This window comes from Artemia franciscana, chromosome 17 (genome assembly GCF_032884065.1).
Source record: "Artemia franciscana chromosome 17, ASM3288406v1, whole genome shotgun sequence".
Lineage (NCBI taxonomy): Eukaryota > Metazoa > Arthropoda > Branchiopoda > Anostraca > Artemiidae > Artemia > Artemia franciscana.
This window is the reverse complement of record NC_088879.1, coordinates 31,456,751-31,473,428: the sequence shown is the minus strand read 5'-3', so window position 1 is coordinate 31,473,428 and position 16,678 is coordinate 31,456,751. Positions and strand designations below refer to the sequence as shown.

General features: G+C 35.5%; 1 protein-coding gene across 3 annotated transcripts in view; it reads right to left on the bottom strand.

Moving 5' to 3' along the window:
* LOC136038141 (EF-hand and coiled-coil domain-containing protein 1-like) overlaps positions 1-16,678 on the bottom strand; it is a 204,755-nt gene that overhangs the window by 45,718 nt on the left and 142,359 nt on the right. For all 3 annotated transcript variants that reach the window (XM_065721173.1, XM_065721171.1, XM_065721172.1), the window contains one exon: positions 9,967-10,089. In XM_065721173.1, coding sequence (XP_065577245.1) covers positions 9,967-10,089 — 123 coding nt within the window. The remainder of the gene's footprint in view (positions 1-9,966; positions 10,090-16,678) is intronic.

Genomic DNA, 16,678 nt, shown 5'->3' with positions numbered 1-16,678 from the left:
GATCCGGTCCGGTTATGTCAGTCACGTACCTTAGACAGGTTTTTATTCTTCCCATCCAGTTTCATCCTGATCTCTCCACTTTAAGTATTTTCTAAGATTTCCGCCCCCCCCCCCAACTGCCCCCCAATGACGCTGGGTCCGGTTGAGATTTAAAACAAGAGATCTGAGTTACGAGGTCCTTCTAAATATGAAGTTTCATGAAGATCCGATCACTCCTTCGTAAGTTAAAAATACGTCATTTTTCTAATTTTTCAGAATTAACCCCCCCCCCCAATAGAGCGGATCCGTTCCAATTATGTAAATCACGTATCTAAGACAACCCCAAAGATATCGGATCCGTTCTGGTTATGTCAATCATGTATCTAGGACTTGTGCTTATTTTTCCCTCCAAGTTTCATCCCGATCCCTCCACTCTAAGTGTTTTCCAAGATTTTAGGTTCCCCCTCCCAACTCCCCCCAATGTCACCGGATCCGGTCGGAATTTAAAATAAGAGCTCTGAGACACGATATCCTTCTAAATATCAAATCTCATTGAGATCCGATCACCCGTTCGTAAGTTAAAGATACCTCATTTTTTCTAATTTTTCAGAATTAACCCCCCCCCCAACTACACCTAAGAGAGCGGATTCGTTCCGGTTATTTCAATCATGTATCTAGAACTTGTGCTTATTTTTCCCACCACGTTTCATCCCGACCCTTCCACTCTAAGTGTTTTTTTAAGATTTTAGGTTTCCCCCTCCCAACTCCCCCCAATGTCACCAGATTCAGTCAGGATCAAAAATAACCTTTCTGAGACACGATATCCTTCCAAACATCCAATTTCATTAAGATCTGATCACCCGTTCGTAAGTTAAAAATACTTCAATTTTTCTATTTTTTCCGAATTAACGGGCCCTCCCACTCCTCCCCAGATGGTCAAATCGGAAAAATTACTATTTCTAATTTAATCTGGTCCCTGATATGCCTGCCAAGTTTCATCGCCCTAGTTTACCTGGAAGTGCCTAAATTAGCAAAACCGGGACCGACAGACAGACAGACCGACAGACCAACAGAATTTGCGATTGCTACATGTCACTTCGTTAATACCAAGTGCCAAAAAAAGTGACTTTCCTTGTTGTTCAAGCTAGGGGCTGTAAGTCTCCTGTATAAAATTTTCAGACAAGGCAGTTACATTTGTGTATTTTTTGTTTCGATGCAACGCCATTTTTCGGAGCATAAGGGTATTTTTCAAAATTTCCCCAAATTTATTTTCGAAGCCAGATTTCACTATTGAGACTAACGGAGATAATAGCTACCTTTCCAGAATCAGCTAGGAGTGGCAATTTTTCCTTAATAGCCATTTTTTTGGTAACTATGGACTTTGTTTCGTCCTTGAATAGGTTGCAGCTACGGGTAGAACCATCATTATCAAACGCAGATACAACAAATATGGTGTTAGAGCGTAAACATTATCAAAAAGTGTGAAACTGTGTTTTTTAAGTCGTCTTCTTGGTGTAAAAATTTCAAAAAATAATGTAGATTAGTTCTTGATTGCAATTGACCATGGTTTGTTCTTTACTGGGTTCCAGCTATTGCTGCAACTATGATTATAGACATTAACCTTAAGTAAAATATATATTATGCATGGAAAAAGGCTTCGGCTTTTCTTGGTAGGTAATATTAAAGAACGAACGACGTTGTCATCGCTGATTTACTTCTCAGCTCAAAACGGAAAATTGTGTTTTGTGCAATGGTATTTCAAGAAAAAAGGGTTAGGTGCACATAAAAGGGTTTGCCTTAGCCGCGGCTTCAACTTATAGATGTTTTCAAAATAATAAAGAATTAAAAAAAAATTACAATTTATTTCTCGGACACTTTTTTATAGCCACCTTAAGTAGTGAATCTCATAAAAAGAACACTGACAAATTTATAATTTGATTTTTTGTGACTTAACAGTTTAAATATAATTTTTTTGTACAGCCATTCACCCATCTCAAAAGAAATTAATTAGCCTATATCAGATGAATATTAGCACCCACGTATAGAAAAATAAAGTTTGTGCTTTCAGAAATAGTGAGGCATTAAACACAGATCAGAAACCACGCACACCAAGTGGCGCAGGCCAAGCGTAGCGAAGGTATCCCAAGGGTGGCGAAATTGCGTGGCGCACATGATATTCTAAGATGCACACCAGGCGGCAGAAAGTGGGCACCTCTCGAGAAATAGTGTGCAGAAAAAGATAAAATATCAGATGCACTTGGAAAGGGGTTGCCTTAACAACTGCTGAATATCAACAGAGGTTGCTAATACAGTAAAGAGGTTGTTACGCTAAAGCTCAACCACTCCTCTGACGCAATTTCCAAAGTGGTCTAGAATGATGAAACTCCTGAGAGACAAGATCTTATTTACTCATTGTATTAATAGACTCCGATGTTTGATGTTAATTTTAAAAATATTAGATAATTTTTCAAAAATAAAATATAGGGTATTTTCTAGAAATAAAGCATTTTTTGTTAGGCTTTTCTTAATGCGCTCTGTAAAATGCGGATGAATATAATTCACTTAAAGTCGCCTCTTTTTCAGAAACCTCTTGATTAGGCCTATCTCATTTATATTAGATGAACAAAAAATACATTCCAGGAGCTCAAGATTAGGGATGAAGATAGAAGACACCAGCTAGCAAACTTCTCTTTAAAAGGAAATTTATTATGACTAAGTTTTAACCTTAAAACGAACTGTCTTTTTTAAAAATACGCAGCATTATGATTCGGCTACGTGTGCTAAACGTCAATTTACGCCATGTAAAAATTATCGTTTAGAACCAATGACAATCCAGTAATATGCAAACAACATACCTTTTTCTTCTTTTTCAAATTAACATATGTGAGCGAAAGACAGTTAAAAGCGGTAGTCTGTGTTGACATGGTAATTGATGTTTGCAGCAAACAAGATAAGAAATGAAAAATGTTTGCTTTTTACTGAATAAGTAGTATATTATAACAGGTGTCTTTTTATTGTAAATCAAAAATCAGGTTCTGAAGGGCAAGATGATAGGGTTGCTACGTCAGATACATCTATATTGTAATTTAGAATCATGACTCTGGAAGTTGCAGCAAAAAAACGTTGAGCTTCACCACGTTCAGCTAATTTTTGAAATTTGGTAGTTATACAGCCAAAAACACAGACAGCGTTGCGCTGAGACCCAGGGGTCGCTCTCTCTAAGGAATCATGTACAACAGGTGGCGCACGCCAAGTGGCGCGACTTTGCCAAGCGTTTTGAGCATTATGCCAAGCTATTTGGGATTGTGCTAAGCGGCAGAACTGTGCAAAACTATTTCTGGCATGGGTACGTTCTATAAATGTGGAACTAAAGTTGCTGGTGAGTCTTGCAGCCACGAACAGACATTGGTGGATGACAAAGACAAACGATAGGAGATAAATAGGTTTATCAAATTTGTCACCTCTCTTCCAAAACCAGAAGTTGTGGAGGAGGAAAGAAATTCTTGCGGCCGTTACTCCTATTCAAGGTGAGTTTTCCAACCTATTGTTGGTCGACAAGGGTAAGGGAAGGAGCGGAGATAGGGGAGGGATAACAGAGTTCAAGTTAAGAGCGGCGTTGCAGATACAGGGTCCCTCACTGTGACCATATTCTTCATCGGTCTCTTCGGACCACATTTCTGGATATGATGAGCCTTTTCTTTTGTGTTCTATAGGTAAGGGGACCTTATGGCAGAACCCTGACCGGTAAGTCTCCCCATATGTAAATGAACAAAAAATAAAAAAAAAATAAATCACTGGCTGATCAACAATACAGTTCCCATATTTTCCGTGGTAGGAACGACTCGTGTCAAGATTGTTAAAACCAGCATTCTTTAAAAGGATTAATCGATTAAAACAATAGATATTACTAATTTTTAAATGATAACAAATTGGCGAAGCAGGTTAGAGGTCTCTTGCATTATCCTTCAATTTACAACTTAACGGCCACATTAATGCGGCCATATTAAGTGAAATTTATGATGATTATCGGAAGGATCATGTCAGTTGAGTTGTTTCAGGCGATCGAAAATCTCCATAGAGTTATTATTGAAGATCTATAAGCTCTAATGTCCATATCTCACAGTTGGATAACTAATGCATCAGCTCTACGATATTGCCATGCACAAAATGAAAGAACGTATCTAATACTTTTCAGTATTTACGGGAAAGCGAAAATAAGATTTTCAAACTTTTCGCAGGAATAGCTTTTGACTGGGGTTTTAATAAAGAAATAAACTGTAAAAATTACAAGGTGACACCCAGGGACGTACGACCATGGGGCAGCCGATATTTCCCCCAGAAATATCGAGGTGCTGGAGATTTTAAAAATAATATCTTCCCTTGTCCATATATTTCACCTTCTTGGCAGTTTTCCCCCTTTCCGCCCAAAAACTGAAATACCAACGTACATTCTAGATTTTGAAAACTGCCTTTTTAGTATATTTATAAGAAAACTGGAAGAAAGTCTTTGACCCCTCCCTACATTTTGATGCAGAATTTCCCCGTTTTCTATGAGTGAGAGTAGAATATATAGAATATTAGGGAAAAAACTAAATCTTCCAAATATCTGTAAATCTCCTGAACCAACAAAATAGGAGAGAGTGGGTAGATAAAACGCCATTTGCTTCAGAAGCCACATCATAAGTCTAATATGTTTAAAAAAAAAGTCTTAGCACCTAATATAGCCTTACATTTCTAACCTTATGTAGCAACCCTGATTGACCATAGCCAAAATACGATGAGTGGATATACAGTAAGTTCACAACAATACATTGTGGCTGTCAAATGGGTTCTGGGATGTAGGCTACATATGTTGAACATACATTGTGCCGTTGGTCCTCTTTTTCAGAATAGCTTAGGAAATGGTTTCTAATAATTAGCCGAGACTGACCTTTGGGAATTAATTCTACTTTGATAGTCGTTCGTCATACAAGTGCCCAAATCGATTTTAAAATAACTTAGGGAAAAATACTGCCCCTGGTTCAAACGTCTCCGCAAGGGCGTTTATATAATAATTACATTTACAATGGAGTGACATTAAAACTTAAAACGAATATAAAATATTCCATATATGCTGTGGATCCCCCCTCCTCAATACCTCAGTCCACAAGCTAAAGTTTTTTAGGGCTTTAAAAAAGCTTCTTATTTTAATTAAACGGCCCATGTGTTTTAGGAGCCGTTCTTAAAGAACTGAGATAAAGTTAAAGTTCAGCGTAAAGGGCGAGTTATTGAAGAGGGGATATTCCCTGATTAATTTATGTCCGTTCTAAGTTTTAATATTACTCCATAATTTCCGTTGAAAAAACAGTTATTTTTTTTATTTCATCTCTGATCATGTTTCCAATTATGCCGGGAAATTCACCTCCCCCCTCAACGAAAAGGCTCCTCCAGTGTAAAATCTCCCCGGAAAATTCCCTTTGATAATTCCATCCTCGTTGAAAATTGTCCCCAGAAAATGGGGCAATTCTTCCTGGAAAGTTCTCCTTAGCCTACTTTCATCTGAATAAAGACTTGTTTTTCATTTAGTGTATGATCCTTTTTGAAACTAGGCTGGAAATATCCCCCTTCGCTGAATCTTTTTCTTGCCCCCTCCCAATGGAAAGCTTTCTCGCGGAAATTCCTCCATGGAGAATTGCTCCCATAGGAAATCCCTCCCAAAAATAACCACTGAAAAATCCCCAAGACACTTCTGACCCCAGTGGAGATTTTCCTGCTACACTATCCCCCCTCGAAAATCTCCACACGTAAAACTGAGTCAACAAAGAGAGAATAAGACAAATAAAAATAATTTTGTACAGGAATTCTTGCTAATCCCCCTGCGTAAAATTTACAGAGGAAAGCTCACATCTGGGAAGTTCTCTCCCACGTGAAATTCTCCCCGCAAGAAATATCCCCCTCCCCCAAAAAATGTCTCTCTACATACCAATAACAAACACTATATGTAAACAATGGGCAAACTTCAAAACTAAATAGACCTTTTCGCAGGAGCTGTGGTGGTCATGTCATCCCCATAGGTATAGTTTTTGGACCTTTCAATTATATTGAACAAGATGACAATTTAAAAATTTTGATCAAATAACTCTGTGGGAAAAGGGACGTGAGAGGGGTGGGCTAGTTACCCTCTAATATTTTTAGTCACTTAAAATGAACACTGCAACTTTTAATTTACGTTCGAATGAGCTTTCTCCAGATCTTCTAGGACCATTGGTTCGATATGATCACCCCTGGGAAAAAAATAAACAAGGATCTTTCTTGTTTGCATTAGGGTTTCCTAATGCGCTGAATCTCATGGTGCAATTTTGATTAAGATCCCTTGACTTTTGGGGAGTGTTCCCCCTCTTTTCCGAAATGGTTATCAAAATTCCAGAGTATTGGTTATTATTGTGCCGTGTTGCTCCATACTTACAGTTGATTACCACGAACTGTTTGATATATAAAATATTGTTTATTTCTTGCTCTATATATAAAAAATTGGCCTTATTATATATTCACTGACTCGCTAAAACTTTTAACGCTAATACTGGTGGACTAGTGCTTAGAAAAGTAATCCACTCAAATACGGAATAATTCCTGTTCGTTTTTAATTTTACTGTTGCTCTCCATTTCCATCTGAAAAGGATTTTTTAAAGCTATCTTTCACACACAGAAAAAGCTTTCGGCTGTTTTTTTTTTTTTTTTTTTTTTTTTTTTTTTTTTATCTGTGATCAGGCAGTGAAGTCACTCAAAGATGATATCATATCATAGAAAAGCAACTTATCAAAAGATATATCGTTTATCGTTATATCGTTTAGTACATATCATACTTATATCATACTATAGTACATATCATACTTAGTTGAGGTGGCGCGAAGCGCCACCCCAACAGCTAGTTTTTTTATATATTGACGTCATACTTAGTGACAGACGGACGGACAGACACTACATTTTTATATATATAGATAGATATATAAATTGAAATATATAAAATGTAAAATATATAATATATAAATGTTTAATTTTATTATAAATTTAAAATATTTAAATTTAATCATTTGAAAAAAAGTTTCCACTTTGGCATACCAAAAGTACGTACAAGCCAAATACAAGAATGATCTTTTGGACTATACTTAGAAAATATATATATATATATATATATATATATATATATATATATATATATATATATATATATATATATATATATATATATATATGTATATATATATATATATATATATATATATATATATATATATATATATATATATATATATATATATATATATATATATATATATATATATATATATATATATATATATATATATACAACCTTGTCATCGTTGCCAAAAAAGAAAAAAAGAGTTTTGGCACTATTGAAATTTCAACATCTCGAATACAGGTGTTGAGATAGTGTTTGTTACAGGATCCTATCTCCGCCACCTATATGGCCAATGTAAATACGATGATGCAAGCGATAGAAGATTCACGTCAAGATGTCTACGCAAATACACGTGAAGATAGATATACTAACGTAAAAAAAGAATAAATAAGGTACAAAACAAAAATATCTATAGTGTATTTATATCTTGTAGCATATAAATATACTATACCTGCAGTATGTAGGTATAGTAATTTCTTCACAGACGTACAGTCAAGAAGGAAAATTTTCAAAAATTTCGAAAAAGCTTTAAATGTCAAGTATTCATCGTGCATATTTTTGACTTTTTTCGGAATATTACTACTACTAACATTTCACTGCAGCACCAAACCCTTATGAGGCTACAACTGCAAACGCTCCTCCACTACCCCAATCTACTCAAAGCTATTCCAAAACCTACTTTTTGTTTGGTCCTAAACGGTAGGCTGAAAAAGACAATCTTTGGCAACCTGTCGTCCCTCACCCGCAGAACATCTCCTAGCTATCTCAACCTTTCTCTCATTATAGCCCTAGAAAGCGGGATACAATCACATTTTTCGTATATCTTACAGTTTGAAATACGGTCAGTCAGATGGGTATCCAAAAAGAATCCGTAAACAACTCCCTTCAAACATATCTAACAAACCCTCCTCTATCTTTCGATGTGACCATGTTTCAGACCCATACTTGAACCCAAGTCAAATTGGTCGGTGAACCGTTGTATCTTAGCGGAAGAGTATGAAATATTATCTAATGTATTATTATTCTATAATATGTATAATTATGTATTATATATATTAGATAATAAGCTTATATTATAATAGCTATCAACTGCTGTTTTTGTGACGTGGCTAATCTTTTTGAATTCTTTTCTTTTGATTCAGTTATTTCAGTCTTTCTCTCCTAACTTTTGTTTTTATCTTCTGGATTCTCTGCTGATAATTTTCTGAGCTTTTCTTTTTTTATATCTTCATCTTCAGGAGTTTTTATTCTTTTTACTCTAGGAACGTTAAGATTCTATGACTTTTAAGGGGTATTTTCCCCTATTTTCCAACATAAGGCAAAGTTTCTCAGGCTTGTAACTTTCGATGACAAAGACTAAATTTGATGAAACTTATATATTTAAAATCACCATGAAAATTCGATTCTTTTGATGTATCTTTTAGCATCAAAATTCCGTTTTTTAGAGTTTCGTTTACTAATGAACCGGGTCGCTCCTTACTAAAGTTCGTTACCACGAACTGTTTGAAAAAAAGAAAATAAAAGAAAGAAAAAAAAAATCAGAGACCTCTCTATTAGTACAAGAATTCGTCATTAGATCCACACTAAGACAAAACTGGAGCACGGCAAATCCTAATTAGCCCTGTAGGAATTCAGTCTTTAATTAGCCATGACTCAAACTGTTTAGCGCCAAAAACAATTATTAGTAGAGCTAAACTCTTTTAATTATTTTGCTGACCTCTATCACTGTTCGTGCTAAACAACAGTTATTTTACATCCTCCGAAAAAAAAGGACTCAAAGATGAAGTCGAACCATCGATATTTATGAAGTTTAAATAATCTAGCAACACAATTTACAGCTCTTAGTTTTTCCGCTATTTATTAATTCAAAATGGTTAGAAGGTCTTGCCCTTTGGGATAAGCCCATCAAGTATCAGTTTTTGGAACAAAAAAGGTAAAGAATCCCTAGATAGAAAATATTAGGATATGGCGAGAACAGGGCCTGGAACTTAACGGAAATTAGAAGAGGAAGAGGAAGCCCAGAACACAAAGTTATTTTCTTCAATCAATCTATCTTTCTTTACTGATTTTCATAACTAATTATTCCCATTTATGCCACAGCACTTGAACTGGTCCACTTTTACAATGACTTGCATGTCTTCTTCCAACAGATATACAACTGTAATCAATGTAAGTTATAATAATGTTATTTGGCATTTTACTGACCAGAATGGAAAGCTAATCTTCCAATGAAAACGGGGGAAAAGTTCTTTTTTCAATTAAACAGTGGAAAATGAGGTTTTCAATTGACTAAAAAGCAGTTCGTCCCCGAATGAGGTGGCAAAAGGTCATAAGAAATAGTTCAAAAGAAGTTGGAACTGCATGGGAGGGGTAAAGACATGAGCGTAATTTCATCAAAATTCTGGGGGGGGGGCAAATTTTGAGCCCATTTTCCCAAGTCAAGTGAAGCTTCAGATTGGAGGAGGAAAATGTGTGCTATTTTTGACCTCAAGCGGCTTTGCGGTGCAGTGAGGTAATAATAGTTGCAAATTCATTTTACACTTCATTCGTAAAATGCCAAACAAAAATGGGGCTTTAGAATAGCTTCGCCAAAAGCATCTTTTATTATTTGCTAAGACAGAAGATTAATAAACATTTAAAATGAAAACAAAACAATAATCACAAGGATAATCGGCCGTCTCCAGACGATAGCGCCAAGAAACCTGACATTAAAAAAAGAATAAAAAAATAATGACCATATATGTAAAAATTTTAACTAAAAGGTAGACCCTCTTAATATTATACTGAAATGCAAAGTTAGAATATACCTTTCTCCGTGAGGGATATCTTCATCAACTGAAATGACTTGTAATAACTCTAATTGCTTCACTCTTGATAAACACTGAGCTAGGAGATCCCTAGTTCTTGCCAATTCATCCAGTAGCCGATCACTAGAAAATTAAAAATAGAAAAAAATTAAAAAGAAATGAATAAAAGAAATGACAAAAAAGAAATGAATAAGAAAACAATGAATAAAAATGAATAGAAAACAAAATAAAAAAAGAAATGAATAAAGAAATGGACAATACGAAAATGTAAATAAAAAAAAATTAAATTCCTGACAAATAGGGAGGTCTTTAGGATTGTTCTTTTTGCTATTTTTTCTAGAAAAATTTACTTTTTCAACCACGGCCAGAGAGATACCTGGTTTAAATCTCCCTCACCTCTGAAATAATTTTGTGGCTTCGGTCGTAAAAATGCAGGTAAAAAGACTATTCCTCATGAAAACTTAAAAAAGAATATTTCCAACTTGTTTATTGGTGTTAATAAAAAACTCTTGTTTATTAAATAAAACCCTACTTTTCGAAAAAAATTCTTCTGGTAGCATTCCCCGAACGAAAATTTTTTTGGTACCCACCTCAACTCGGATATAAATTATTTCAGTACTCCACCCCCTTACCTTCGGAACAAACATTTTTGGTACCCCCTCCCAAAACAAAACACAGGATATGTACATATTTTCGAAATATGTTGTATGAACGCAAAGAGAAAATTGTGCACCAACAGTGATTCGAATTTTGCACCATCAACGGTGTTCAACCTACCCTTTATAATTCGCATTGCTTAGCAACTTTCTTCGCATACCTTCAATACGATGGTTCAAAAAATTTAAAAAATGAGAGAAATCAGGAAAACAATATATCTTAAACACTATCTACATCATCTTAGTTATGCCCTAGCTTATCCTAATCCAAATTTGATTTTGGAAACCTGGATGATTTGCCACCACAAAAGGAAACCGCCAACGTATAGATGTGACAAAAATCATTTAAATCGCTATCACCAAGGTGGCCTAATCGAATACCACTACTTCATAGGGATATGGTGATTATCAATTTAAGAAAACAATTTTTTCATGGACGAGGATCCAGAGATTTATCGTCCACAATTGTAGTCATCTTTCTAAACACTTTTATTTAACTTTGTCTCCTTAGGGCAGATCTTAAAAATTAAATTCTCCAGAGATCAGGTCGACTAGCCCTTATCTCGCATCATATCACATTTTTCACAATTGCTTTATCTATTTTCGATGGACTATTTGTGTAGCCATTCACAAAACATCACAAAAACAAAATAATTTTTACTGCCATACAGCTACATATCCATACTGGGTAGGCAAAAGGGGGATTAGGGATTACGAAAGTAGTTCTTTTTTGGTGGACAAGGGATAGCGCGCAAATTTTTTAAATATAAATATTAACTTTAAAACTGTTAAAGTTTTAACAGATATGAAATAAAGATAAAATTAAAAAAAACAAGTTTTTTCAACTGAAAGTAAGGAGCAACATTAAAACTTAAAACGAACGGAAATTATTACGTATATGAAGGGGATTGCCTCCTCCTCAACACCTCACTCTTTACGCTAAAGTTTTTAGTACTTTCAAAAAAGCTTCTTACTGTTTTTAAAAAAAAAGAAAAGAAAAAAGTCTTTCATGAGTCGTTCTTAAAGAATTGGAACAAAATTTAAAGTTTAGCGTAAAGAGCGAGGTGTTGAAGAGGAGGCAATCCCTTCATATAGGTAATAGCTTCCGTTCGTTTTAAGTTTTAACATTGCTCCTTACTTTCATTTTAATAAATTTGTTTTTTTTTTAATTTGATTTCTGATCGTGTTTAAATAATCCCAGGAAATCTGACCCCACCTCCACAGACAAATACTTTCCCCACGGAAATATCCTTTAGACAATTCAATCCCTGTGAATTTTTACCCAGGATAATTACCCTTAACAACTCCACAAGTACCATTGCGACGGAAAAGAGAAAGCAAAACATATAGAGAGAATTTTGTGTAGGATTTTTTCTGAGTTCCCTCAATTTATAATTTCCCCTGACAAGTTCACTCCAGAAAAATTTCCTTCCCATGGAGAATTCTCTCGTGGACCCCCCCCCCCGCAGAAAATTCGTCCCCCACCCTAAATGCATGCTTTCAATATGCACTCTCTCCAATAACAAATACTATGCACAAACAATAGGTAATTTTTACAACTTAAAGACCTTTCCCCTTGGGCTGTGGGGGTGGGTCATATTATATCCAAAGGTATAGTTATTGGGCCTTTCAACTATGATGAACAAAATGGCTATCTCAAAATTTTGTTCGGACCATTTCGGGAAAAAGGGGTGGGGGAGGGGGCCTAGTTGCCCTCAAAAATTTTGATCACTTAAAAGGGCACTAGAACTTTTAATTTTCGTTTGAATGAGCCCCCTCACGATAATCTAGGACCACTGGGTTCATACGATCACCCCTAGGAAAAAAATTAAACAAATAAAAATAAACACGCATCCGTTATCTTTCTTCTGGCAAACAATACAAAATTCCACATTTTTGGAGATAAGAGCTTGAAACCTCTACAGTAGGATTCTCTGATACGATGAATTTGATGGTGTTATTTTCGTTAAGATTCTATAACTTATAGGAGTGTTTTCCTTTTTTTGAAAATAAGGCAAATTTTCTCAGGCTCGTTACGTTTAATGGGTACATCTAAACTTAATGAGACTTATATATTTGAAATCAGCATAGAAATTCAATTCTTTTGATATATCTATTGGTATCAAATTCTGTTTTTGTTGAGTTCGGTTACTATTGAGTCGGGTCACTCCTTACTTACAGTACCGCGAACTGTTTGATATAATAGTTCTGCGTATTTGAAAAAATAGGTTACAGCCTTATGTTCACGAAGAGAGTTAAAGGTCTGTAAGAAAAAATTGCATTTTCTCCAACATGACATACAATGTAAACGATTATACAGGAAACATGTATAGGAGGAGACATGTATTATATGTATATAGGAGGATAAGCGGTTATTTTGTAATAAATCCGACCACAATAACTTAGATAACTGAAGAAGAATAAACCGAGAGATCAGAAAGGCATCGCGTAACAACATGCAGAAGAAATGCGATGACTGCAAAGTATAGTGGAAGAAAGGGGTTAGCAGAGCGGTTTTCATAATCGTATGCAAGTTGAGCCAGAAATAAGACATGCTAATATTAGTAATCCTTGACAAAAATAGAAAAGAGATCAACAATACAAAAATGAAACTGGAAATATAGAAAGGGTGTTTTAAAGATAAACTCAATCTCCTAGTAGCTGATGATTCTAAAATACTACTTCAATTCCCCATACCCAACAAATAGCTCAGACCACTACCCCAGTCAGAAACAGAGTTTTCAATTAAGTCACTGAAGCAAGGAAAAGCCCTTGGCCCAGACGGAGTTACTTTAAAACTCATTGCTATCGGAGGGAATGAGGTAACATATCTCTGTACCACATCATTGTTACTGCGGTGTGGGAAACTCGCCATGTCCGCCGATAGTGGTGCAAGGCTGTTATTGTTCCCATTCTCAAAAAAGGGTCAGATAAAAAATGTGGAAACTACCGTCTAATCAGCCTCACGAGCCATCAGTCACGTTTCCTGACAAAAGTCCTACTTTAATGAATACAAGCAACAACTCCTATTGCCACTGGGGAATATCAGGCCGGTTTTCATCCTGGAAGATACACAATCGATCAGATGTTTCTTATTCGGCTATTTATTGAACGATACTCAACCAAGAGCTCTACCAAACATATTTTGATTTCCGTCAGGCATTCGACTTAATATGGCACAAAGGACTTTGGCATAAACTCCTTCTCTTCGGGATTCCTTAAGAGATGGTCCAGATAATCAAGAGTTTGTATGACCAGTTTCTAGGCCAAATAATAACCGCTGATGGGTTGTCAGAAGAGTTTATACTTCGTCAGAAGTACTTCAGGGCCGCATCTTATCACCACATTTCTTCAGCCTCTTTCTAAATGCCGTTCTGTCAATGACACATTCGGGATATGTTGCTACTATAGGAGGTTGCTGATAGACAATCTCACATATGCTGAGTATAATGCTATATTAGCCAACTCCTCACAAGAATTTCAGGCACAATCAAATAAACACTATGATGCAACTAAGCCGTTTGGCATGGAGACCAATGTCAGCAAGACCAAAGACATTGTAACTAAAAGACATGAACTAGACAATCCACCCGTTATCACCGTAAGCGGGAGACAGGTTGAAACAGTTAACCATTTAAAATAAAAAAAAACTAATTTTTTTAGCTGAAAGTAAGGAGCGACATTAAAACTTAAAACGAACAGAAATTACTCCGGATATGAAATGAGTTGTCCCCTTCGCAATCCCTCGCTCTTTACGCTAAAGCTTTTAATTGTTTTAAAAAGTAGAGTTGTGGCAAAGAGTCAAACTTTAGCGTAAAGAGCGAGGGATTGCGAAGGGGACAACTCATTTCATATCCGGAGTAATTTCTGTTCGTTTTAAGTTTTAATGTCGCTCCTTACTTTCAGCTAAAAAAATTAGTTTTTTTTTATTTAATTTCTGAACGTTTTTGAATTAATGCATGTTTGGTTTTGGCTCTCCACACATAAATTATTAAAATGAAATTTGTATATTAATTCTTTTTTTGGCTAAATGGCTTTCTCTTAGTTTTGATCAGACGATTTTGAGAAATAAGGGGTGGAGAAGGAGGCCTAGTTGCCCTCCAATTTTTCGGTTACTTAAAAAGGCAACTAGAACTTTTAATTTTTAACGAACGTTTTTATTAGTAAAAAATATACGTAACTTAAGAATTAACTTACGTAACAAACTTTCATAACCTTATATTTTTATGATGTGTACGAGGGGGTTTGTACCCTCGTTAATACCTCGCTCTTTACACTAAATCGTAAGTTTTGTCCCAACTCTTTAAGAATGACCCCTGAATCAGAAAGGCCGTAGAATAAATAGTTGAAATTACTAAAAATACTTTAGCATAAAGAGCAAGGTATTTATCTCCTCCTAAATACCTCGCTCTTTGTGCTAAAGTATTTTTAGAACCCCTCATATACGTAATTATCTCTGTTCGTTTTAAGTTTCAATGCTACTTCTTCCTTTCATTTGAAAAAACATTTTCATGTTTATTTTTCATTGTTTTCTTATAGTAATGCTAGAGAATCCTGCGCCCTTGTCACTGAATTTTTCTTCCCCCATGACAGATTCCTCCAAGGAAAGATCCTCCAACATAGCCCCCTCTCCTCAGCCCCACCCCCAAACAAAATAAAATTCCCCTGAAAACGTCTGTACACTTCCCAATAACCATTACTATATGTAAACACTGGTCAAAGTTTGTAACTTGCAGCCCCTCCCCCAGGGATTGTGGGGGAGTAAGTCATCCCCAAAGAAATATTTATTAAAGTTTTCGACTATGTTGAACAAAATGGCTATCTCAAAATTTTTATCTGTTGACTTTGGGGAAAAAATGAGCGTGGAAGGGGGCCTAGATGCCCTCCAATTTTTTTGGTCACTTAAAAAGGGCACTAGAAATTTTCATTTCCGTTAGAATGAGCCCTCTTGCGACATTCTAGGACCACTTGGTCGATACGATGACCCCTGGAAAAAAAAAAAAAAAAAAAAAAAAAAACAAACAAACAAATAAACACGCACCCGTGATTTGTCTTCTGGCAAAAAATACAAAATTCCACATTTTTGTAGGTAGGAGCTTGAAACTTCTACAGTAGGGTTCTCTGATACGCTGAATCTGATGGTGTCATTTTCGTTAAGATCCTACGACTTTTAGGGGGTGTTTCCCCCTATTTTCCTAAATAAGGCAAATTTTCTCAGGCTCGTAACTTTTGATGGGTAAGACTAAACTTGATGAAACTTATATATTTAAAATCAGCATTAAAATGCGATTCTTTTTATGTAGCTATTGATATCAAAATTCAATTTTTTAGAGTTTTGGTTACTATTGAGCCGGGTCGCTCCTTACTACAGTTCGTTACCACGAACTGTTTGATTGTACCTTGGTGGCCTACTATCTTCTGATAGCTACCACAGCTCTGACTTGAATCGTCGACTTACACTTGCTAGCTCTAGCTGTCGAAAACTAGCAAACCTTTGAAAGAAACATTTATTGAATAAATTGAAAATGCGCCTATTTGACAGAATAGTAATTCCCATAGTCATATATGGATGCGAAACATTGACACTGAAAACCGAAGACGAAACAAAAACTTCTAGCTTTCGAGATGAGATGTCTCAGTTGCATTGGTAGAATCAAATAAAGTTGATTTTTTGTGTTTCTGTTTTCTAAAAAAAACAGAACAGGAAAAGCTGCAAAAAGAACAGACACAGAAACAGAAAACAAAACAAAAGTTTGTTGTTTTTTTTTTCTGAGAAAAAAAAAACAGAACAGAAAACGGTGAAAAAACAACAGCAGAAACAAAAACGGTAATTAAAAAAACAGGTACCTGTTTTGTTGTGCTTTCTGTATCCTAAAAAAAAAAAGAAAAAAAAGAAAAGAACAGAAAACGGTCAAAAAACAGACACAGAAACAGAAATGGCAATGAAAAAACAGCTACCTGTTTTTTTTAGTGTTTTCTATTTTTTCAAAAAAAGAAAAAAGATCAGAAAATGGTGAATAAAAACTGACACGAGAAACGGTGCCGACCTCTAGCTG